The sequence below is a fragment of the Spea bombifrons genome, chromosome 3 (genome assembly GCF_027358695.1).
Source record: "Spea bombifrons isolate aSpeBom1 chromosome 3, aSpeBom1.2.pri, whole genome shotgun sequence".
In the NCBI taxonomy this organism is placed as follows: Eukaryota; Metazoa; Chordata; class Amphibia; order Anura; family Pelobatidae; genus Spea; species Spea bombifrons.
Window position 1 is genome coordinate 109,181,639 of NC_071089.1, and position 26,313 is coordinate 109,207,951.

Here is a 26,313-nt window from a genome sequence, read left to right on the forward strand (position 1 = left end):
CCAACTTCCCCGCCATCTATAAACCACAAACCATTGGACAGATGATGGATTGACACGGCATCAATTTGACTGAGCGAGGAGGAATTACAGCATATTTTCTCAAGGAACTCGTTTTACAAGAAGACGGAATGCTAACGAGACACAGTGTGCCAAGTCGTCCAATCACCATAACGACTGAAATGCCCCGGCGGATTCCGGCGGCTGCGGAGGTAATTAAGACCACCTGGCCAAGTATTCAATGTATACCGTACCGTTTCAGGAAGTCCGTGTTTCATCCGTGTATGTAAAAGCGGTTTGGTTAGCATGTTGTATAGCCGTGCCAAAGACGGGTCTCTAAAAGGTACTGATCCTCAGCAGATCTGACTTTGTGTTCTTTCAGTTTATACAGCAATAACTTTTTAGTGGCTTTCTTGTCTCGTCAATTAAGTGTTCCTGGCACAAAGTATGAATGAGACAACATATTGCCTCCTGAGGACACGGGGATAAAAACTACAAATATGGCCGAAGGGTGGGATGAGCGTTCACCAATGATATTTCCCGCGGGGACCTTTACGGTAAATCCACATTAATGGATTACGGGTCCAAGAGAACGAACTGGGACAGAGAACAGGCGGCCCAGTTACAGAGGTGTAAGTATCCACGGAGCGAAGCGTGCCGGGTTATCTCATAAGCAACAGACTACAGGGCACTAGAAAAAGCAACTCTTACTTACTGTTGCAAACGGAAATTGTTAGGGAAAACTATCAATGGAGTATGATCCGAAGAGCAGGACTGGCGCTAAGGACAAAAATTAGTATGAAGAGAGGACACAATGAGTACGGAGCCGTTGGATTACCCTCTCACCTAACAGCGGGGTAATGGAAGCTATTAACCTGTTGCAAAGCAGCACAGGTACGGGGATACTAACGGATTCCTGTACATTACGCACAAGCATGTATTCCGTGCAGCGAGCGGAGCGGATTACCTCGACCTCTTATGATCTACGATAAGAACCAAGTGTTATGAACAAGATCAGGGAGACGTCGGAGGACGGTGCAAGCACTCTCTTTGCAGACGGGGAGCTTCATTAGGCATTATGAGAACACTAAGGGTTAACCATGCTCCCAGCCAGCACTCCAACGCACATACATGTGTTTTCAGTGTCTTGGAAATGTATTTCCATCATAGTGATTCTATCACTGAAGTACAAAACGCACACTGAAATTTTGTTCTGCGTCGTATTATATTTAAAAATATTGGAACTATTTAGTGTAACGTTGGTTATATATCTATATCTCTAATAGGAATATAATCTATATAAAATAGGAAAATAAACTGTTGATTGAACCCCTAGGCATTAAAACTCTTTTTGGTGCAGTATCAGCTTTTTCGTGGGTCACTAATGAACCGGCAGGATTGACATTAAATCTTCGACTGGGTCGTTTTGGGACATTAACATTTTCACAGTCCTGCTGAAAGGTGAATTTCCTCCAAGTCTGCTACATCTATTCTTCGCTAGAGTTTTACCAAGTTGGCCCGCCCTTGCTGATGAGAAGTACCCCCAGCGTGACGCTGCCACCGTCGGGACGGTGTGCTTGGAGGCATGGGCAGCGGCACCACACGCAGCTCTTTCTCCACACCTCGGCTGGGGCACTTTCACAGATTCTCTGTATTCTCCTGGGTGCTGCCAAATGATACCGTTTTAAATACTGCCTTCTTTCTCTTTATATACTTTGCTGATGCCCAATAGCTCGATTCCCAACTATGTAGCTCCTTCCAGGCGATTGCTGCCCTCTACGTAGCGGCTCTTAAATTTCCCTATCTTTTCTTGCCAGTGCTTGAGCTACTTACACTCAAATATTATTTCATACAAATTTCCTAATATATGCACTTGTATAGTTATTAAGGGTCTTTATTTTAATATGATTTACACTTGGGGACACCAATGGTAAGGTAATTGACTCTGCTAGGACAACTTATTTCATCTGAGTAAATCATTCACTTTCCAATAATTAATTGTGAGTATCGGGATTTTAAAATAAGAATAGAAAAAAAAGAACAAAATTGCAGGGCATCATCAGCAGTGTATACGAGAGTGGGTACACGTGTCTATCTCTACTTGCACACAAACACTAATAGAAACAACTAAACACATAGATTGTAAACGTAGAATCTCTTGGTTGGAATGGAGTTACTTAAGATGCTTTTGTTTTTATCTCAGAAAATCTGTTTTCCTGACGCAGAATATGTAATCTGGACTTTCGGAGAGCTTGTAACAATATCTTAATGGAGATCGCCCACTGCCCATCTGTAATAAATTCCAGCACAGGCGGCGTGATGTAGTAAGACAGGGCAGCATCGTGTTATAACACACGGGGGGGACGTCTCGGTGGATGAAGCCATACCTGGGTTTGTTTGGAGGAAGCTGTCGGCTGGGTCGTCTCATGGACTGGTTCTGCTGTACCTTCATGGAAGTTCTCGGAGAGGATTTAGCAAAAGGATCAGGGGTCGGAGGCTTCTTGGGAATTTTTTTCACCAGCCGACTCACCCACTTCTGCTGCTCCTCTGTTGAGTTTGCTAGTAAGAGAAGGTTCTTTGCCGTAGAAATATCATAGTTTACTGGGGGAAAAAAATATTTAAAAATGAATGAATCTGCACATATATGAAGTGCATCAATTATTAACGTGTAACAGTCCATATATAGTCTATACTGGTTTTATACATCAGTCAGCCCACGCGGAAACAGTTCATATAACCGGGTTTCCATCGGACCTGCAATCACTTACACTTACATTTGCCTGTTCATCTTGGGCTATAAAACACGAGTAAATGACATACCTTTGCAAGGTGCTATTATCTCTTCTTTCTTATCCATGTGGTCTTTGTGGCATTTGATATGGCAGCGCCGGCACTCGAGCGCAGGAGGGGGTTTGAACATGTGCCACAGGGGCTTCATACATGCCTCGCAGCTGGTAGGGAAATGGTAGAGAGTGGGAATAAACTCGTGCCCTTTGTGACAAATGTAATTCGACTTCTCCAACGGATCAAGTGGGAATTCTTGCTCTTTTTTGCTTTCTCCTTCATTGGCGTATAAAATCTAGAAGAACGGAAAAATATTAACTTGTGCCTCCAAACAGGCAAATTCCCAACGAACCTGCACGGTAGCAAAGCATTTTGTTTCTAAGGGAGAACACTATTCTGTAATACAGTTAATGGTAAAAGGGTCCAGATATATTAATAATAAATTAACATTCAAAAAGGAAAACAAAACTATCAAACTTTTCTTCACCCTCGATAACTAAATACCGGCTCAATTATATGCCGCACCCTAAAAGTTTGGTGCTATTTTAAAGGGAGAAAAAAATGTTAAAGAAAAATATACACCTTAGTGGAATGGTAAACCAGTATTTTACCCAATGAACAGGAATACACGTATTGACGTAATGTAACATTTTTGGTATCTATTACGCAGTTAGTCAGCATAGGTTATATACAGAAATTTGGAAAGCCATTTTAAGGTCCCCCTTAATTCATAATGCACCTTACCTTTAGATATGCCACTCTGCCCCCTAGAAATGCCACTCTTACCAATGCATCCCCAGACTCCCTGGTGTTTAGCAGGGCCAGCCGGTGGACGTCTCCATGATGCGCGCAGACAACCTCCGCCAGGGCTTCTCCATCATAGAACCCCCGGGGTTGTCTGCGTGGAACGCAAGGACGTTCACTGATGACACAGACAACCTCTCTCTTCCACCGGGGCTTCTATGGTGGAGCAACGGATGGTTATGTCACACCGGCGCACCGTCATAGAAGCCCCGACGGAAGTGCCCGCAGCGGAGGTTCCACCGGCTGCCGGAGAGGAGGATCCAGGTCCCCTGCAGCGCAGCGGGAGATCTGGATCTTAACACCCGCCCGGAACTGCATATCTCGTGCGTCGGGAGATACTAATTGTGCTAAACCGCGATTATAGGCCGAACCCCCACTTTAAAGACTTAAAGGGGGGGGGCGACTATATTTGGGCCAATACGGTACTACTTCTCCCTTTATGTTCTGTCCCACGTCCATAACGTGTCACAGGGAAGGTCTGGACAACAAATGCTAATTACCTGGAATATCCGAGGAATTTCTTTGACATCAGCTCGATACACGTCTGTCTGGGTAACTGCCCGCACGTGGAATAATTTACTGTGAATACGAAGGATTCAAACTTTAGGTAACAATAATGAAACTATCGTTTAACAATAATAATTAACACCTACCGATCGAATAAAATTAAATTAAACGAATATACAAGCCTATATCATCCACAGTGTTAATTATTGAAGTACTGCACAGATACCCCGTCCCTGTCCTAGCATGACCGGTTCAGATCCAGTCCATACACAGACTTACATATAAAGAGGGGGAAATACGTGTCTTGGCTCAATGATTTTCAAACGTGACATCTTCCAAGGAAGGCATACAATAATAGAAAAGGACATCTTCTAGACGTGTCACATGAATTACATGTCTCGGCCTCTCTTCGCCATTAAAACCTCCAAAGAGAATGGGTTTGAGCACGCACCTGTTGTCAGACGTCTATAGAATCGAGTGCATTATCACGCGTGTCTCTTACCTACGCCAGCATGAGAGTAGAAAGTACTTACTCGATATCTAACACCATGTACGGGTTGGACTGTTCTTTATCCTGCTCGCTGTCGTAAAATAGGATCTTCTTGCTGCTCACCACCACGTACTATCACAAAGCAAAGCAGGAACGGTGAAGAACTGACTCTAAACAACGTATACCATTAACACCGTGCACGCTATGAAACAGTTACTGTAGGCAAATAAGATTATAAAAGGCGCCGTCGCATGAAGCCCATCACAAAATGTTCTGATCCGATTCTACCACGTAAACCCAGAGGTAAAGAAAAAGATCTTGGTTTTAAAAGTCTTGCAGACTTTCCTTAAGTATCCCACCTAAAGCAAAGTACAATAATGATTTCAACACGCATGTTATTGAACAGTTTGAGTTGAGACCATTTATTGGGCCAGTATAGAAAAAGAGGTAAAGTTACACAAACTTTCTGGAACCCAGAGGTCTCTTCTTCAGATGCAAACAGGAGACATCTGAGGTCCTGGAAGCTTATGTCAGTTTACATTTTTTTTACAAACGATTTTATTTTCTTTTATGCCAACACATCAAGATCCATTTTTCTCTAACTTACAAGGGGAAGAGCTTGCAGGGAGATACTAGACTCTGTAAAGTACCCCTTCCTTTTTGGAGAGGGACCTTAGTAGGATGAAGGGATGTAGGAGGACTTCCCGGACAAAATTGTTTGCCAACTTCTAAACCAAATTACACTAAAATAAATAAAATAAAGACTCTATGATATAGATAGAACTTACCTTTTTAATCCACCCAAACTTCTTTGTGTTGCGCACGGGGAGCGACAGCCACCCCTCCAGCCTGGACTCTGCAGGAGTGACAGATAACAAGTTACCCTCCAAGCGATTACCGGGGCATTTAACCTGCAGCTCATGGTCCTGTTCTTAGGACATATCAACCAATCAACACACTAGCAGCACGCAAACTCCAAGGCATAAGCGTACCAGGCAGGCGAACCCAAAGCGAGCTGGTGGCCCAATTTCAATTACTAGCAAACAAGGACTTATCAACTAAGCACTGCTGTGATACATCAAAAAAAACCCTGAAGGCGGCGTTCTTGTTTTCTAGTAATTGGAAATAACCGTTTATAAGAAAAATCCCCCAGATCCTGTAATCCCATATCGTGAGGCTTCTTGTTCTAACAGCGAAAACACGGCGTTGTGCGTATTAGTGTGAATGGTCAGCTGCTACGGATTTAAGCTCGTCATTCCAACCCATCCGGATACAACCTATACCAAGAGAGATAGCAACAAAGTTCATTGAAGTGAGAACGTGGACTCCTGTGAGTGTCCTTTCTCCAGTCCGTGACAAGCCCACATCCGCTATTCTGTAAGGAAAGACGTTCGCGCGGTCCAGTGCGTCTTCATGGAAGCTCGCTCAGAAGGATTTACATACGGGGTTAAACTGAATAAAGGGGATAACTGCACTCAACTACATTTTCCTTACCAATTATTAAGTGTTTATGACTCTTCCCATCGCACAACGCTCACCAGCCGGCACCCAACCTCTATGTTTGGATCTTCTACACCTGCTACGGACATTTCTTCTACTTGTAGGCCACCCTAACATTCACAAATACATCTAATACAAGCAACCGGCACGGAAGGACCCGGGGGAGCATCTACATATCAAACGCACACCTCCATGACATAAATGACTGGCTCATGAAGCCCCTTTGCCGCACACGATATTACCGATAAAATTGTGAGCGGAAAGCTCAGATGTAAATTTTCAGCCATAAAATCCAGATTGTGTACAGAGAGCATGCAGTCAGTAAGCATGCGATGCCTTGTCCAAAGGTGTAACAAGTGAAAACACGGGTGTTAAGTAGGGGGCAAGTAGGGGGCAAGGGGAGAACATCACACGGTGCGGCACACGGTTGCACAGCGATGTCACCTTCACCGCCATCGCTATCGGGCTCGGTAGGGGCTTGTGCGCAGGGGGATGGATCCTCCTCTGAGTCAGAATCAGAGTCGAGAAGCAAGCGAGAACGCGAGGGCTTAGTGGCAATGCTGACAGAAGTGGAGGAACGCTGGTAGGTGAAGGACATGGACTCCGTCGTACGGGACTGAGTGATGTGAACTGAAAACCCACAGTAGAACAGGAGGGAAAGTGCGGAAGAGAAGTTAAACTTTGTAAGTAGAGACGGGGAACAAAACAGAAGTTTGATTAAAAAGAAACAAATAGACGTGATCGCAGCCTCCGCGGCACAGAGTCACCGCGAGCCAATTTACATCTGAAGAGGTCGGCTTCAGTAAAGAAAGGACTGCGGAGAACAGGGAAAGGATGAGAATAGTAAACCCCGCGGCTTTCTATATCCCCACCATTTGTTGTATTGGAACTAAATGAAATTTGCCCCTCCGATCGGAAGCCTATTGCGCATGTGTTTGTGTACATACACATTACAGTTCTGGTATATCCAGGGTGGCAGATTCTGAGGCGTTCCAATGGAGCTCCCAATTCTATACAAGTGTTAGATTCTTTTTACGCTTTATAGAAAGACATGAAAATGGCAAGAAGTTGCTACTCTATAGAGAAAATAAAAAAAAGATGTGCTGTTCTTGTAAGGCTTTTAGGCAGAAGATGTTTACACTTGGCCGGTTACCTGGAAATCCATCGTCTGCGTCGGTGTCGCCATGTCCGCTCCCAATGCTCGTGCTGTCAAGGCCTATGTGGATATTCTGCAGTTGGGAGCGGAGTTGCTCGATGTCGCTGTCCTTGCTGTCCAGCACCATCTGCAGCTCGATACGGACCTGGCTTTCATCTGCTATTTGCTGTTGGGGAAAGTGACGCAGGTTACACCGGGGACCTTTAATAACGCAGCGCTCAGACACGGTAATCGGTGCTGCCCGAACGTTAATGAATGTAGAAACCATTCCTTGCTTACCGCCTGCATTTCATTCATCTCTCTCTGGTATTTGATGACGAGCTGCGTCAGCTTCTCCCGCTCGGATTTCAGTTCCAGTTGGAGCTTCCGGTTCTCCTTCTCCTTCCTTCGCACATCATTGTCCGGACCGCTCTTGGTGGGAATCTTCCGATTCATTATCTCCGCCAGCTTGTTAACAGCCTGGGAATGGCGAACAATGACGGTTAGTGTGGGTCTGAAAAACGCATAACGTATCCCATTACGTTTCCACCCAGTTTACTCATAAAAAGAGGTCTAAATACACAAAAAATGAAAAACACAACATTAAAGAGAAATAAGCACCAAAGATCCTGAGACTGCAAAGCCATGTAACATATGGGGATAGTAACAGCTCATGGGGTATCTTTTTCACAAATGCAAAAAAACTAATTACTACTACTTATTGGGCATTTAACATGCCTGTATCTTTAACAAGATGAGACCAAGTACTGATTAAGGTCACAGTCTCTACATCAGGAAAAACGGGCCGACTGGACAGGTCTTATCTCTTGGCAAATTCTATGTTTCATTCGTTGCTATGTGATGAAACCTCTGCAGATACCTGAGTTTTCAGAGTCCTCTCATTAAGCAGCTGCTTCTCGAACTGTGTTTTGAGGATACCGACGCTAGATTCCTCCTCTTTCAGATGGTGAATTTCTGTAAAAACACATTTAAATATTATGCTCCTCAATTACATGCGGTAAATCGGTGCATTCATACGCAAAAAATCAGCATTCCTATGTGAAGTAAATTTCATTTTTATAATGCCACTGCTCTATGTAGTAATAGGGGGCCAGTCCTGCTGCTCTATGTAGTAACAGGGGCCAGTCCTGCTGCTCTATGTAGTAATAGGGGCCAGTCCTGCTGCTCTATGTAGTAATAGGGGGCCAGTCCTGCAGCCCTATGTAGTAATAGAGGGCCAGTCCTGCTGCTCTATGTAGTAATAGGGGCCAGTCCTGCTGCTCTATGTAGTAATAGGGGGCCTGTCCTGCTGCTCTATGTAGTAATAGGGGGCCAGTCCTGCTGCTCTATGTAGTAATAGGGGGCCAGTCCTGCTGCTCTATGTAGTAATAGGGGCCCAGTCCTGCTGCTCTATGTAGCAATAGCGGGCCAGTCCTGCTGCTCTATGTAGTAATAGGGGCCAGCCCCGCTGCTCTATGTAGTAATAGGGGCCAGTCCTGCTGCTCTATGTAGTAATAGGGGCCAGTCCTGCAGCTCTATGTAGTAATAGGGGCCAGTCCTGCTGACCTATGTAGTAATAGAGGGCCAGTCCTGCAGCTCTATGTAGTAATAGGGGCCAGTCCCGCTGCTCTATGTAGTAATAGAGGGCCAGTCCTGCTGCCCTATGTAGTAATAGAGGGCCAGTCCCGCTGCCCTATGTAGTAATAGAGGGCCAGTCCCGCTGCCCTATGTAGTAATAGAGGGCCAGTCCCGCTGCTCTATAAAGTAATAGAGGGCCAGTCCTGCTGCCCTATGTAGTAATAGAGGGCCAGTCCTGCTGCCCTATGTAGTAATAGAGGGCCAGTCCTGCTGCCCTATGTAGTAATAGGGGGCCAGTCCTGCTGCTCTATGTAGTAATAGGGGCCCAGTCCTGCTGCTCTATGTAGTAATAGGGGGCCAGTCCTGTCGCTCTATGTAGTAATAGGGGGCCAGTCCTGCTGCTCTATGTAGTAATAGGGGCCCAGTCCTGCTGCTCTATTTAGTAATAGGGGGCCAGATGCTGTAAACACACTTGCTTCTTTCCTCTCTTTCACTTAATGACTTACGTTCCTGAGCTTCCTTCAGTTTGTTGTTTAATTCTTCCTTCTCGTTAGCCAGATTGCCCACATCAATAGTCAGGGTCCTGTTGGCTTCTTCAAGCTGTGAGGAATGGTTTAAAAATGTGTTAGGAATTATACAAGAATATAGATCACAAGTTGTTTTAGAGAACACCCAGGGGTTGGGGAAATCTTCTGTGTTTAATAAAGTCAAAGTCAATTACTATTCTTTCGGCATTGAAATGAATGTTATATATTATGTATGACTAAATAATCCAGGGTTATTAACCATATATGTGAATTGTTAGCATGTGCTCTTGGATGTGAATGGAGTATTAATCCATGCATCAAGAAACACGGATTAAAACGCCCTCAAATGTGTCTGTTCTGTAGAAGATGCAGATGTAAAATCACGAAAGAGACTCGGTGTAAAGATAACCAGGCGGGGGCTACTCACAGATGATATGGTGGCGTATTTCTCTGCAAGCTCCTGCTTGTGACGAGCCATCATCTCCTTGATCTCCAGTTCTTTCATGATCTTCTCTTTCTCCAGGTCCGAGTACTGCTCCTCGGCAATGGAGCGGGCCAGCTGCTCAGAGTCTGCCTTTGTCAGGGTGATCTCCAGCTGGGCGGCCAAAGAGTCTCTGTAAAGTCAGATAATATTAAGTTTGCGCTCTCATCCTCTCAGAGCCGCACACGTCCTATTACTAAGGACCCATCGCTCATGTTTTCAATCACCCCCTGGGCTGACCATCTCTCGCACAGTGACCCAACAACCGATCTACCTACAGTATCAGTACCTCACTCCATCACACAGTTTGTAAGCATGACAAAGTGTGGATAAACCAGTCCTGGATGGTATGCAGCGCTTTTATTACACGACTAACCCCAAAGGCTAACAATATAACGCAAACAATGATATGAATGCTCACCGCTCATCTTGCAGCTCTTGCACCTTCTGCTGCATCTCCTTGCACAGCTTGGCCTTGTCCTCACACTCCTCTTTTAGCTCCCGCACCTGCGTCTTGTACAATGTCTGTTTAGGGGACGGTAAATGGCAATGTGTTACAATATACACAACGTCAATATAAACAACGGGTATTGGATGTGAGCTTCCTAAGATTTATGAGACATAAGCGAAATATATTAATGGGATCTTTTCATACAGAGACGCTCAACACTAGAACAAAGTCTGAATGGGGTTAAATGGGGTTTATACAACAAATCAATTTGCACAGGCAACTAGTTTTGTTCTTTATTTTGCTTCGGTGATCCCAGCTGCCCTAAGAATTGCCCAGAATCACTAATTATCATTTTCTATTTATTTTTATAGAAATTCTCATTAGCCATTAGTAAACAAGCCGGATATGTCTGGCAAATGGATCATGCGAGGCATCTTGAAACCGTATCTAAGATGACTTAAAGCCTACAGATAATGAAGAATAATTCTGCTCTCTCTCCCCCCACAGGACTAAATAAACTAGAATAGGATCAGAGCAAAGGCAGTCCTGACTCCAAGCCATAATTTAAACACAAATAAAAAGAAATTAAAATCAAGTAGCGTGAATGGGGGCACCGAAGCCTTATTTTTTGCCTGGGACAAAGCATTTCTGGACAAAAAGGTTATCATTCTGTGCGGAACCCTCTCTGAGCCAAAGCATTGCTTAATTCAAAGTTTTAAAGGGAGCGAGGACAGATGTATTCTGAAATCCAGGCATTAGCTTGTGGCATTTAAGATGACAGGAGTAAAAAAATGTGTAGTTTACCAAAAAAAAAAAAAAAGTTTTCGGATAAATACAAGAATTTTTAGTTTAAAATTTTTGAAAAATGCCTACAGAGAAATACTGCTCTGCCTCCAGCTGGTCTTGGAGTTCCTTCATTTGGCCATCTGCATCTTGACGTTCTCTGGAAAGTAATGTTGAAATGGTGAGAATTTTGACCCCTCTTTTTTTCAGTCACTTGATAACTTAGAAGGGGACATGCACAACGCTAATGGTACAAAGCTCTGACAAATCTAGTATGACGACCGTTTACTTGTAGTGGATTTTAAAACAGCCCAAAACCATAACATTTCACCGGAATAAACCCCAATCTGTAAACATCGGAACAAGACGCTCTAACTCGGGATGTTTGTCTCTTACTTGCGAAGCTCGTTGTTCTGCTTCTCCAGACTCAGTCTGATCTCCGTCAGGTGGTTGATCTCCTGCTTCAGCTGTTTCTCGGACATCTTCAGGCTGTTCACCTGCTGCAGCTGCATCTTCAGGTCGTTCTGCGTTAGGTTCCGCTTCTGTGTTTCTTGTTCGGTTTTCAACGTCAGGTTTTTTACCTAAAGACACAGAACCGCTCTGATACCACGCACAATTCCAGTGCTCTAGATAGACATCACAGAACCCACTCGGTTATTAATTATATTTTATATATTCCCAAATGCATTTAGGACTAAAGAGTAGATGTGGGCCAGAAAGCCGGGAAACGGAATGAAAATACAGATGTTGGATATGCTGTGAAGATCGGGCCACGGAGGGGTAAACGCTCCGGAGATACGTTTCATTGCCGAGGTCAGTACTTACATCCTCCGTCAGTTTGTCCTTCAGCGATTCCAGCTCGTTGATCTTCTGTTTGGCCTGTTTAAGGTCACAGTCCAACATGGAGCATTGCTTCTCGGCCTCCAGCAAACTGTTCTCCAGGCTTTGCTTGGCCACTCGTTCCTCCTGAAGCTTTCTTTCCATGTCTGGCAGAAACACACAATTCCTCGGGTTTAAGCAGTTGTAGAAATCTGCGTACGATTTCTACACCTACATGCCACAGACATGTTTTTCTGTTTAAGGCCAATGTAGGAGGCCAATCTTGAAACAAAATAACGTATGGACCGAGAATGCAGACGAGCCGACACATGTGATTGGCTGACTGCCCAATGTATTGCGCAACAGTATCCAACATAACGTTGTTATTTTCCCCCCATGTCTTAGAGCCGCTCTGGGCTTCAAGGTTTCAAATGTTACGTTAAATAAAAATCTAGGGGAAGGGTTGCATGTATGCAAGATTGAAACACAGACCATGCAAAACGCATACTTTAAAACTATCAAAGTCCACGATGTGTGTCTTTCATTCACCTGGGAAGTTGTGCCGTTTAGACTTAAGTATTAAAATGGGCAAACTGCTATTAAAGAGCAATAAAACAAAAAAGTGCCTAGAAGAAGAATACGATCTGAATGGGGTCATCGGTCCTGTGGAATCGGCTCCGTTCCACCGGTGTTACCTCCCTGGCGGTGACGACGCGGTGAGTTTACCTTGGCTTACAAACAGTTAAAAAATCTCTAACTCGTCTTACGTGGGGTCTTTTTGCGCCAGAGCCCCAGATAAAATCCTAAGTTTGCCTTGTAGGATGAGCCAAGCCCTGATGTCGTGCGACCTCCTGCCCCGTGCGGAATTGGATTCCTGTGGCGGAGTATCTCAATGATTCTAGTGATGGCATGCAGTGCGTCACGGGTTCGGCACGACAACCACCGGCAGCTTTTCCAAAGGAATGGACAAATTTTTAACTCTGTCACTTGCGGACAGGCTTGCGTGATATTCCTACAAACCTGTTCCTTGAGTATCTAGAACAAAATAAACTCCCGGAGACTGCTGGAGACACACCGGGATTTACAAATAATCCTTAGTGCCTGGAGCATGGCCCTCACGTTATATATATATATATATATATATATATATATATATATATATATATATATATATATATATATATATATATATATATATATATATATATATATATATATATATATATATATATATATATATATATATATATATATATATATATATAGATCTACCTTTCATGGCTTCCGACTTGGTCTCCTCAATGGACTGATAGATTTTATTCTTGTCGGCCAGCCGGGCCTTCGTAGCTTTGTGCTCAGCTTCTTCTTTCTCCACACTTTGTTGAAGGGCTTTCAGCCTGTACGTGAAATCTATTTCCATGTTACTTTTTTCCTACAAAAAAACAGAAATAAGAGGATCTAAGGAATGCAGAAACCTACAAAAAACAGGAGCGTGTGAACTACCGTGCTTTGTTAACAGGGTAATATTTACTAAACACCGTTCTGTCTAGAACTTGTTTTAGAAGAAGCACTGAAAACTTGTTACTATTCGTTAAACCTCTTTGTTTTTATATATTCCTCTCATCTGCAGAAATCAGGTGGTCTCCGACTAACCCCTTACCAGGCTTATCGAGCACATGTTGAATTTTGTTTACAAAAGGTATGTAGGGTCTCATTCTATAAGAACAAGCCTGCACTCTGACACAGGGAGCTGGGATTTTGGTTGGTAATGTGAAAGACGTCAGAACATATTTATTGTGATAAATATATTAAAATGAGACAGGTGAGCTTATGTATTCTGGCCCAACTGCGGCACTAAAGACTCATTTACTTAATGCGTATGTTTGCAGCTGTGTATTAGTGTATCGTGACACATCATACACAAACTGTATGAAGAATTATTCTAAGATCATTCATTTGTGTTGATGTACAAATGCTTTGCAGCTGAATTAAAAATGACTTCTCAGTAGACATATAGCACAATCACCTCCGTCTACCATAACAGTGGTTATTTATAATAGACTCCAGGACTTACAAGCAAAAACAGTGTGTGTGTGCAAGCAATCTAGGGTACCTTCTCTAAATGGGCCTGCCTCTCTTGAATCTGCCTCTTCTCGGCTTCTGCTTTCGCCAACAATTCTTTCCCTTTCTTTACGTCGTCTTCTAAGGCAGTTATGCGGCCTGTAAATAAATAAATACAACAATGCATGTGCGGCATCTTCCACAAAAAGAATTCTTCATAGTTACGCAGCGGATGTTACGGAACCGTACAGTATACGTTACGGACCTGCCAGAGTTCATACCCACTATCCTTTTCTCACCCAGAATGTGTTTGGATCTGATAATACATTAAAGCCACCCACATTGAGCGGAGCGGTCTCATTCTATACATATAAAAACCCTCCATGCTTTCAAATCTAATCAGGGCTCGCTGCTTGCACAGTGAGCTTTGGCCGCTTTGTAGTGAACTCCTTTAAAGTTGCGTTGGAGAAACAAAACTCCTCCATAAAAAGAGTTCATCAATGCATCGCTCACACCGAGGCGACCGCTTGAGTTCTGTGCAGCCTTAACGACACAACGAGCTGGACCAACAAGACCCAACCTGGGCATAGAAGTGAACTGATGTAAGTTTCACATCCAATGTTTCCCGCTATGGGCATCTGCAAAAGTTTCCTCAACTCAAAGGCTAAACTGATTCCTACTAAGGATCCCCCCCCAAAGCATCCATATTTCTCCAAGTCAAGCTTTTGAGGACAGTCCGCTCCAATGCCAGTGTATACTCAGTGGAAGAGTAAAGCTGGTCTGCAAATAGCGAGTTTGATTTTTGTTTTCACCTGATTAACGGTAACCCAACGTTAAACCAAGACCAGGCAGGCGCCCTACCCTGAAGGTCGCTAATGATTTCTGAGCCATGCGAGCGGTCCCTTCTCTCAGACTCCAGGGCTGACTGCAGGTTGATGAAGTCCTTTTCGAGCTTCAGCTTGGCATTCTCCAGCACGCAGGTTTTGTCCTGTAATTCACGGTTGTTTGCCTCCAACTGCTGGATCTGTTTAGACATCTCCGTCTGGGTTTTCCTCAGTCGGGCTGCCGTGTCGGACTCTGTGCGCAGTAAAGCGTTCGCTTCTTCAAGCTATACACAACGGGAGAGAAGTAAGAGAGGGGAAGATGAGCCACGGTGCTGCGGGGGGGGGATATCCTCGGTAAGTGTCCGATAACTTTGCTAGATTACCTGTCTTTGGAGCTGATTAATTTTCTCATTGGATATCTGCGAGTTTTGATTTCTCTTCTTTAGATCCTCAAGCTGGTCTTTCAAACTGTTCACTGCCAAGAAAAAACACAACAAGCTTTCAAACCACCTGCTACAAAGAACCAACGGCAACCCGATACGGATTACGTTTACCAGGATGACTACCAACACACTATACCTGCCTGCAGATCACTACCGTTGCTGGATATATATATATATATATATATATATATATATATATATATATATATATATATATATATATATATATATATATATATATATATATTCCTTAGCATATTCTATAAACAGCCATGCCGCACTTGTAACATGAAATCGACATAGTGTTTATTTTTTAAAGTAATGATGAGCATAAAATGATAAAAAAGGACAGAAAATCCTCTTTACCTTTTGCTTATGTAACTGAAATTCTACTTGTTATGTCCAGTTTACCCATTGTGAGGGGGCATAAATGAATGGATAATACTGCAACATGTTTTAAGGAATTCTGAAGCCTCTGCCATGACCTTTTCTCCATGATAATTCATGATGAATGGATGATAATTCATTATCCCGATCAGAACTCCTCTCCCCGCCACTGACTCCCCCCTGCCAGAAATTCTGCCAATAACGGGGTAGGTAAAACTCGACAAAAGTGTGGAGAATTTGCACATAAATCCACAGATGTCTCGTACCTACAGATTGATTACTTTTTAAGCTATGTTATGCATGTTTCTTTGATGTATAAACCTGTCAATGGCTCAGGGAAAGAGATTTACTGTATGAAAGAGGATGTGCTGTTACAGATGACGAGGGAATATTTGTCTGAACTGGGAGGCCTTTTTCAGATGCTATTTGCTTCCGGATCACACCATACGTTTAATGGGTCAGTATGATTTAAGCACTTTACCATTATATATATATATATATATGCAATCCAAAACCGTTGTTGCAAAGCATAACACCCGGCATCGCCATTACTAGCGTGCTCCCGTTGCATTATGCAGACGGGCGGCGGACAAACCTTCGTTTTCGAGGATCCGTTTCTTTTCCGCCTCATTCTCGGCTTTTCTTTGGTACTCCGCGTTCTTGTGCTGCAGCAAGGCCTTGTCACGCTCCATCTGTCTGGATGTGGATTCGAGATTCTTCCGAGAATTTGCCTAGAAAAGGTAAAGAGTAAAAAGGAAATTGAGCCAATTTTACATTGGTATAAAACCAAGAAATCTGAAAGTAAATAATTCCCTTCCAGAATCACACACACCTCTTCATCCAGCTCCTTCAGGGTCTTCTCCAAGCGAGCGTTTATGGACCTGGAAATAGAGCATGAGCTGCTATAATACGGGTCATCTTTTAAAGGGGCATTGGTGTTTCTCCTACTTTACACAACTAAATAGAACCTATTGCTGTATATTATTTGTTATACGAGTAAATACGATGGCGTTACCGGTATTTGTGCTCCAGCTCGTCCTTGGCCTGCATCTCATTTTGAAGCTGCTCCTCCAAGCGGTGCAGAGCTTTCTGGAACTCCGCCGACTGCTGCAAAGGGAAAAATTAAAGTGTTTGTAGATGCTGAGAAATGATCAGCGAGACACGAGTATTACGAGCAAGTGACAGGAAAGAGAAGCTACGTGTCATGAGTAAACCCTTGGACCAAATACGTCCTAGTGGTCCTCATCACACTACTAATAGACAGCACCTGGTCTACTATGTATCAGTAGGTAACATATCTAATTGCTATTCTTGCACGCTAGCCACTTTTCTTTTCAGCCGTCGTTGAGCCTCGTGACAGAAGATCGGGCTAGCTGTCACCGGACCCACTCAGCGACCTCAAAGCAGTTAGCCTGCAGGGGGGCAGTAGTGAGAGGCAGTGAGGGTATTAATACTGACCGCACGATAAGAATGACGTTGGGGAAAGGCAGTCCGCACGTCCATACCTCCCAAAGCCAACGACTACATTTTACTTGGTATAAAAGGACCCGATGAAAAATCACAGGCCACGGAGGCACCTGTATGACGCCTGCGCTCACCTCTTTCGTTGGCTGTACGGCGGGGCTGTTTTCATTCCCGTTCTTGTAAGGGTCGTTAAACAATCTGGATAAAATGTCAGAAGAAAGGGGGTAAGAAAAAAAAAAAAAGACATTAAACAGCTCCAGCCTCATAAAAATACTCGGCCAAAGAAAAGATTCCGGGACACTCTGCAGAACTCGGAGTATTTATACTATGTTTTAGCTTCTAAACAATGAACTCATGCGATAATACAGGGTGTATATAAACAGGGCCTGTTAATTCAGCTCAGGCTTTGTGATGTTTAATTCAGAGAAATACGGTCCCGGAAGCTTTAAGGAGGTGCGATGTGCTATTTGCCAGGGTGTGGGCAGCGAGTGGGATTTTACACCATGAGTGACAGTCACGTAGTAAAGTATGGGGTCTTAAATCCCCTTAAAGGGGCAGTCGTAGGATCTCTGGGGCCCTCTCCTGCCCGCCGTTCCATGTTAACATGCCGGGGGTGCCCTAACAGCATAAGGTGCGTTCATAAAACCGTATATCATGTTCCACTGAAATCACCTAACGCCACCACTTTACACAAAAACATCAAACGAGTTTCCCAAGAACAATTAGAAATGCTGTATGTGCGGCGTGCTATCGTCACGTGCGGAGTGCTATCGTCACGTGCGGAGTGCTATCGTCGCGTGCGGAGTGCTATCGTCGCGTGCGGCGTGCTATCGTCGCGTGCGGCAAAAAAACTGAATACAAGGTTTCAGTTCTCGCTGCATTTATCAACGCTTTCGTTCCATTCATTCCGGGAGGATTTATTTTAACGCATTATTGGTGTTAGGAATTGAATGCTTGGGCTGGAAATTGTAATGTAATAAAATGTAATAAGGTTGGACATTATTTGGGATAAAGACGAGGCACAAAACCATCACAGGACCACTTAAAACGGGGAACCCGATGTAAGCAGACATAAGATTAAGGAGTTATACCCTCCGATCTTTAAAACCGTCCCCTCATACACACTATTATGCATTTGTTAGCAGAGAGTAATGGGGGAGAATAATGCAAAATAAAATGTTCCATTCGGAATTGTTTGGCAAATCCTTACTTTTTCCCTAAACTGAAAAGTTGCATGAACGTGTTGGAAGTGAAAGGATTACACGCCAGCCCCCTGCCACGGAATCTGCTCTGGTCATTACTGGAATACGTACAGATTTTCGCGGTAGTAGGTGAAACCTATGAAAGGCAGCTGGTTCCCCGAAAACGCTTTAGGGATCGGAAACGTCTCCACATCTCTCTTGTCGTCTTCGATGTCATCAAAATTACTGCTGTCGATGTCACTGCTCAGCTCCGGCACGACGGGGGCAGCCGCTAAACGGACAAAGTGCCGCGGGGGTTAAAATCTTTTTATCGCGAGCATTTCAAAGGCAAACTCTCATGAATATTCAAACGTGTTCCTGGATCACAAAACGCGCCTGGGTTAGACATATGTCGCGGCTAAATGTATATGTCAATGTATGCTACTAGCCGGCGGCTTCTTCTAGAGGCACCGACACGAGCAGCACGAATAATTTATACGTAACAGACAGACCGTGATGTTTCAAAATGGGCAGACTAGACGGGCCGAATAATTCTCATCCGCTGTCAAATGTTATGATTCTAGAACTCATGTGTTTAACTTCATTAATACGTATTTCTTGCGGTTGGTAAATGCAAGGACATCAAACAAATGCCCAAAACAGAATTACTGCAACATACAAAAAGGTTAAAGATTTTGTGTATCATTTTTCGCCAGTTTTCAGTACAAGCCATAATACCATGAAATAAATTATATATATATATATATATATATATATATATATTATACATACACACATTTATATATTTTGAGGTCACTTAGATGTTTTAATAGAAAACAAGGACATCTCTAGCTGTAACAGAAGGGTTTTCTAACAATCAATTAGCCTTTTAAGCTTAAACTTAGATGTGCCATTGGAACACAGGAGTGATGGGAGTGATAAAGGGCCACTGGGACACAGGAGTGATTGGAGTGATAAAGGGCCATTGGAACACGGGAGTGATGGGAGTGATTAAGGGCCATTGGAACACAGGAGTGATGGGAGTGATAAAGGGCCATTGGAACACAGGAGTGATGGGAGTGATAAAGGGCCATTGGAACACGGGAGTGATGGGAGTGATTAAGGGGGCCTCGGTATCTCTGTGCTGTATCTCTGATCCATTTCACGTTACTTTAACGGACAAAATTTACCTTTCTTTCTAAAACAAGGACATTCCTAAGTGACCCCAAACTTTTGAACACGTTTACGTATTTCCATAAACACAATAATAGAACTAAAACAAATTAGATTTTAAAAAGATAATAAGCAAGGGGAAAAAACAGGTGTCAGAAAACATTTTCTATATGTGACTAGATATTTTAATCTAGATTGTATGCTTGTGAGCCCGGGCGCTCTTTACCTAAAGTATCGGTCTGTCTGTCAATCCTAGTTTATTCAGACCCTTTGAATGTATGTGCTGTAACAATCCCTGCGCAAATCAATAATACACACACATATACACATACTATAATATACACACACTATAATACACACACATATACACATACTATAATATACACACACTATAATACACACACATATACACATACTATAATATACACACACTATAATACACACACGTATACACACTATAATACACACACGCATATACACACACTATAATACACACACGCATATAGACACTATAATACACACACGCATATAGACACTATTATACACACACGCATATAGACACTATAATACACACACGCATACACACACTATAATACACATGCATACACACACTATAATACACACACATATACACACTATAATACACACACATATACACAAGCACATAACACACACACGTATAACACTTACTTTCTCGAATGCTATCCCACGTCCACTGATCATTCTTGAAAAATGGGTGCTGCTTAATTTCTCCTATTCCATTTCTCCCCAGCCGCACCTCCCTGTACATAGCAAAAAGCAATGAGATGTTACACCGAGAAGACACGCAGCCCCCCCTCTCCCCGACCCAGCGCGCAGCCAACTCTCTCCCCGACCCAGCGCGCAGCCCCCTCTCTCTCCCCGACCCAGCGCGCAGCCCCCTCTCTCCCCGACCCAGCGCGCAGCCCCCTCTCTCCCCGACCCAGCGCGCAGCCCAGCAGATGGACCAGAGAACTTCTCAACAAAGCCAGGTCTTGAAGTACCTGCTAACGCTGCAAAAGCCCCTACACCAGTCCTCAATGGACAGGCTTCAATCCACGTCTACCTGCAACGACTTTCATGCCACAGAGTAAAAGAGGGGGAAAAAAAAACGAGGCTCTTAAAATGCCACGTGTGGAATGAAGCCGGTTTCCAGCTCGATTCCGTACGCAGGGGGAAGTTCAGCAAACACTGGCCAGATTTTCAAACAAAAAAAAAAAAGGATCCTTTCGAATATGACTGCCAAACCGTATAGCACAGCATGCGCATGGAGGCTCCACGCAGGAACGGCACTGCTAATTAACCCCTTCAATCAAGCCCCCCACGCCGGTGTGGAAGCGGTTAAATAATAACGCAAGGTAAATAAACGTTGGACTGTACATTTCCAGGTATAGACTGACTGCCGGCTGCCGCACGGAGGTGTCGTGGGGCGCGAATGTTTACGTTGGCCGTGTCGGGTTCCCAGAACGATCCGAGGAACAGGCCGGGGGATTATCTGCGCGGCACGGAGGTGGGGAGCCTCCGACTCACACTGAATATCTCCTTTCTCACATGAAATATCTCCTTGTTCTCAAGTGCTTTTAGTACATTGAAACAACTTAGACATTCCTGGATTTAAGTAGTTAAAGCAAGTTTGGGCGTCCGTAAATCTTCAATAAATCACCAATACTGTACGCAAACATAAGAAGATTTTCATGGAATTCAATGAGTTTTTTGTTGTGATAATGACAGCATCCCAAATAAACAAAGTGTTAAATGTGGAGAAACAGCTGGGCTGTTCCTGCTGCCCCACAATCACAATGGGGCAATAGAATAATAAATAATAATAATAAATAATAATACTTTATATACATGCTCCAACTGACCTCCAGAGAGGCAGATAAGATCTGAATTCTTTACATGACAGATACCCTTCTGTGGCCATAAAGGGGATCTTTCTTTTAAAGGAAACAGAGTTACTTTTATTCTATAAATGAAACATGTGGGCATTCGGTGGGTAACGGTGACTTTAGCTGCGACTCCAAGGTCATGAGCACTTTGCCAAGGAGCAGCACAGACACGTTAATCTAAACATATATTTGTTGGGTTTTTTGGCTGTATGTGCTGTAAGAGGGGAAGGGCTCACGTAAAAACATACTAAATAAAAATAATTTTTTGAGTTAAAAGAGAAAAAAAAAACAAAAAAAAAAAACAGGAAGCCTAGAGGGCCGCGGGTCATCAACACACAGAGCCCCTTATCCTCCCGTAAAGCCGCGATCCTGAATGAAAGTGATTATACAGAAGTCTCCGTTCCTCCCGTCAATGCGAGCGATTCATTCGCGGCAGGCTGACCCCAACACACGACACAAACCTGTCTTTCTTAAGACAGGACCCACACCCAGCGGCGTGCTTTACGCCAGACACACACAGAGCTCGGTATTCACAGGCGGATGCCGAAACATCTGGAACGTGTCTGGGGGAAAACGATGCCTCTCTAAAACATTTGAGATATTCTAGTTATTTGTGGACAATCAAGGACCTTTATGAGAGGACCGCACGGTATAGTTTCATTGGCCATAAAGTACGTCAAAGCGTTCCACGTCTTTATAATTCATACAATGACTTTTTCAGAGCAATCTCAGTACAGCTTGAAAACCCCCAAAGAGTCTAAAAGAACCAACAAGTACAAAAATCATACAAACTATCACAGAAGAAAAAGGACGCCTTGAAAAAAGGCCACTTTCTAGCAGAGAATCACTGAACCAACAACATTCTCCATGATCCCAGGAGCCAGGTATTGGGGATCACAGATCCGCCGCTCCACTCCTTGGCTTCGTTAGGTCAAGGCCAGTGCCGTAGTATAAAAGCCACATTTCAGGGCTCTCTTACAAGAATATACACCAACAACACTCTTACAGGGCATCGGTTTTTAAACTACCACCTCTGAACTCCCCCCCCCCCCCACTGGGCTGCATGATTTCCCCCAAACAGTAGAGTTTTATTCCAAACGTTACCTTTCGGTTAAGAAGGCGCAGATGAGGTTCTTGGCCTCTCTTGATATTTCTACATCTTCGGGGAAGTTTAATGAGTTCTTGTGATCCATGATCTTACTGTATGTCCCCACAAGCGAGTCGGCATAAAACGGGGTGTCCCCTAAAAATAGAAGAAAATACTTAAAATGAACAATATATATTGCATTTAAGGTGACTGTTTTTAGATACGAGGACAAATCTTTAATCAAGAGATTATTCTTCGTGCGACGTATGACATCTGTGACTGCTCTACGGGCTGAGGAGCCATCAGACAGTACAGAGAATGGTTCCATCTTATATACGGGGTCGTCTTCTCAAATAGAGGTCTGACTACAAGACTGAGATCCAGATCCCCCTTCTCCGGCAGCTGGCACTTCCTCTGGGGCTTCTATGAAAGATCACTGGTGTGCTCATTCATAGAAGCCCCGGCGGAACTACCGGCAGCAGCGGAGGTTGTCTGCGCGCATCGCACAGACCTCCACCGGCTGCCCCCACTAGACAACAGGGAGTCTGAAGCACGGGGTCTAGGGATGCACTGGTAAGTTGGGGCATGTTAGGGTAAGGAAGAGTGGCAAGGGAGGGTATAATGGTTTTCTGGAGGCAGAGTAGCATGTGGGTGGTTAAAAGGCATATCAGAGATCAGAGTGGCATATAGGGGGTGTATAAGGCATATCTGGGGGGCAGAGTGGCATATAGGGGTGTATAAGGAATATCTGGGGTAGATTGGCAAATAGGGGGTAAAAAGGCATGTCAGGGAGGATGACTGGCAAATAGGGGGGTATAAGGCATATCTGGGGGCAGAATTACATTCAGGGGGGTAGAGTGCCAGGCCTGGGGGCAGATGTGCATAACTGGGAGGCAGGTTGGCAAATAAAAGGAAATAAAAACAAAAAAATATTTTTTTTCTCAGTTTTTATTAAATATGAAAAAATAGTCTACATGTGAATTCATATTTACTGGTAAAACTTTTTTTTTCCCCTATAGGGTCGTCTTATAATCAGGCTTTCTAATTTTTTTCCTAAATTAATATTCAAATTTTGGGGAGTTGTCTTATAATCAGCGTCTTCTTATAATCAAGCAAATACGGTATATAGAGTTTAACAAACAAATAAGGATTATAAGGATAAGAAAGGAAAAAGGTATGGGACTAAAGAACGTTAAGCAAACATGTCTCTGAGAAAAGGGAAATATCATTACATGGCTGGCCAGGGCGGGCAGAGACAGCGGGGCGATCCTGAACCTTACATTAAATATCACGATAAGAGAAGCTTTGAGACCGTTAGACTTTTTATTATCACACGATTGATACTGAAGACTGAATTCTGACGGGCTTTTAGAGATTTGCACCCAACCAGAAGTGGTCACTGAGCATTTAATAAATAAACGGCAGCTGCCGATCTAACAGATCCTATCACAGGTATTACAGGAGATCGAATGGAGCAAATTCAATTATCAAGAGCTATGGCGGAAGCCCTTCATTAACAAGTGAGGACCAATGTTACTACAGCTTTATGTGAACTCATCGTGGCGCGGTATGACAATTACTCGTCAGTACCCGAGATCACTACAAAGGATTTGCTGCGCATAGTAAGCCTAACCCCAATAACAGTGCCCCCTGTCACTTTACAAGATGGGTACACAGTGACCCCCAAACTGAAAAACAATATGCGCCAAAATATGCCAATAACATCATGTTATCCCCAATTTCTTGCAGCAAATAGAAAAGAAAAAAAATGTAAAACCAAAATATAGTACTAAAAATTTATAACGGGTTAAAAAATTTTTTAAAAATCAATCTGTGTTGCCTGGTTTTATAGGACAGATGGATAGAAATATTCCTTTGCACAATTTGAATTTATGTTACCGCTCATTTAATTGAATTCGGTTTGATATGGAAGTCAGGCCACAGATGTCATTAAGTTTTTATTTCCTGGAACTCTTTGGTTGGAAGCAGCAAATGGGAATTCCACAGAAAAAAAGGGTTCAAATATACGAAGCACTCTGTATGCGTGAGCAAATTATACCCGCTTCCCCCCACATCACTAAACTATGCGCGGGGCAGAAAATACTCACCAACCAGCATCTCGAACAGGAAGACCCCCACTGACCACCAGTCACACTCTCGCCCATAGTAACCGTCCCCTCCTTGAGATTTCAGGACTTCGGGGGATATGTAGTCGGGGGTCCCAACGGCCGTGTCACAGCGCACCATACCTGTCTAGGAGAAAGAACACATGAGGAACTTTCCAGAAACTCGTTCATTACCTAAGCATTGACGGCTACAGAAAAAAGTGTTCTATTATTTAACAAGGGACATGTATTTACGATAACCACTTGAGAGGCTAAAAATTGGTTAAAACAGTAGATTCACATGGATTAATTTTTGTTGGGGGGGAGGGGGTCCTTGATAGACTTTTATACAAATATCCTTTTTTGCTCCTGTGTAAGCGCACGTACATGTCTAATGTTCAGGAAACCCACATACATTGTTCAAATAACCTGTCTATGGCACACAATTGAAAAACGCAGGTGGAATCTTTCACTTGCTTGTGATGAGACAAGCGACAAATAAATAGCATTATATATATATATATTATATATATATATATACATACACATACACTTGTATTAAGCCAGACGCTCCTTCCAATGGTTGTTGCTTTATTAGTGCATCAGAATATTCCCGGTCGTTTGGAGTGAACACACTGCCGGGCACAGAGTATGTTATGCAGAAGATGCCCTCTTACAATACACACAATGAGCACTTAACAATTACATCACAAATTGGCATCAACACTTTCAACAAAACTTAAGTGGAATTGCACTGATGCCAACATTAACAATGTATCCAATGGCACCTACATTTATTTCACTGTCTCATAATAATACTAAAGCAGAACATTAATTCAGATACAAATTCTAAGGCCTAAAACTTGCATATGGCGTTTATTTTCCTGACTGACTGCACTTGTACAGTAAGTAGATCTATATCTATGTTACATAGCCCAGGATATGTGATCTACCCTATGCATATAGAAGAATGTATATTAAAGTACTCAGGTGAGTAACCCTAACCCTCTGAGTACTTTAATATGGGAAACACTTTCCTGGCAAAAATGAAATTAATGGGAGTATACCTAGTCACTGATTGACAACTTAAGCAGCCAAAGGGTGGCTATGAAAGCGGCTCTCACTGAAATCAACAGGAAGTCTTTTCACATGCGAACAGTGGTGAGAACTGCCCCAAAAACATCTACCCCCCAGTGTTCTCAGAGCAGCGCACATCGCATGCAATATGCATTCGGCTGAATGCATCCCCTGCAGGGCACTTAGCTGAGGGTGGGGAAAGGGGGCAAATGATTTCGAAGGGACTACTCAGCTATCACATGCAATAAAGTGTATATGACGCTAGAGTGCCCCCTTAATATGCCTACATATTTTTTCTGGATATCAGAACGAAGGCCGATAATAGAATGACAATGACACGGCGGCGTATCCATTTGGCTGTTATTTATGCTCTGCGTTTACTTCACTAACTCTCAAGCTGCTGTTGCTTATCAAAGGAATCTCACTAAAAGCCAAATCCCTTTCCTTATCTACCAACCCTCGCTGCCGCTTGATTGGCAGCATTTCATTATTGTGACAGCCGATCTTGCATTCATCTGCTTCATGTTCATCTTATCAGAGATTTCCATACTTTATCCTGTGTGTCGCAGCTCCATTTTTGGCTGTTTCTGTCATTCTGCTGCTAATTTCTGCCATTTTCCCGTCGCTGAACCCCCGTCTTATCAGTCTGTATGTTTGAGTGGAATGAGAGGATAATGGAACGTCACAGAAAATAACACGAAGGGAAGAGCGCGGGCTGCAAACCCTGCTGTTGTCGCATGAAGATTTT

The 26,313-nt window shown here is 43.4% G+C and overlaps 1 protein-coding gene across 6 annotated transcripts in view; it reads right to left on the bottom strand.

Moving 5' to 3' along the window:
* Window positions 1-26,313, bottom strand: part of ROCK2 (Rho associated coiled-coil containing protein kinase 2) — a 74,623-nt gene that overhangs the window by 4,000 nt on the left and 44,310 nt on the right. For 3 of the 6 annotated variants that reach the window (XM_053458755.1, XM_053458752.1, XM_053458753.1), the window contains exons 6-32: window positions 24,492-24,636; window positions 22,401-22,539; window positions 20,080-20,171; window positions 18,349-18,508; window positions 17,170-17,233; window positions 16,587-16,678; window positions 16,404-16,452; window positions 16,167-16,302; window positions 15,125-15,216; window positions 14,779-15,025; window positions 13,970-14,076; window positions 13,129-13,288; window positions 11,863-12,023; window positions 11,434-11,618; window positions 11,128-11,197; window positions 10,225-10,328; window positions 9,750-9,936; window positions 9,302-9,395; window positions 8,098-8,192; window positions 7,518-7,697; window positions 7,236-7,404; window positions 6,527-6,712; window positions 5,371-5,438; window positions 4,626-4,714; window positions 4,086-4,164; window positions 2,818-3,076; window positions 2,385-2,598 (exon numbers count right to left, since the gene is read on the bottom strand). In XM_053458755.1, the coding sequence (XP_053314730.1) occupies window positions 2,385-2,598; window positions 2,818-3,076; window positions 4,086-4,164; window positions 4,626-4,714; window positions 5,371-5,438; window positions 6,527-6,712; window positions 7,236-7,404; window positions 7,518-7,697; window positions 8,098-8,192; window positions 9,302-9,395; window positions 9,750-9,936; window positions 10,225-10,328; window positions 11,128-11,197; window positions 11,434-11,618; window positions 11,863-12,023; window positions 13,129-13,288; window positions 13,970-14,076; window positions 14,779-15,025; window positions 15,125-15,216; window positions 16,167-16,302; window positions 16,404-16,452; window positions 16,587-16,678; window positions 17,170-17,233; window positions 18,349-18,508; window positions 20,080-20,171; window positions 22,401-22,539; window positions 24,492-24,636 (3,623 nt within the window). The remainder of the gene's footprint in view (window positions 1-2,384; window positions 2,599-2,817; window positions 3,077-4,085; window positions 4,165-4,625; window positions 4,715-5,370; window positions 5,439-6,526; window positions 6,713-7,235; window positions 7,405-7,517; window positions 7,698-8,097; window positions 8,193-9,301; window positions 9,396-9,749; window positions 9,937-10,224; window positions 10,329-11,127; window positions 11,198-11,433; window positions 11,619-11,862; window positions 12,024-13,128; window positions 13,289-13,969; window positions 14,077-14,778; window positions 15,026-15,124; window positions 15,217-16,166; window positions 16,303-16,403; window positions 16,453-16,586; window positions 16,679-17,169; window positions 17,234-18,348; window positions 18,509-20,079; window positions 20,172-22,400; window positions 22,540-24,491; window positions 24,637-26,313) is intronic. The other 3 variants (XM_053458754.1, XM_053458757.1, XM_053458756.1) reach the window with 3 other exon arrangements.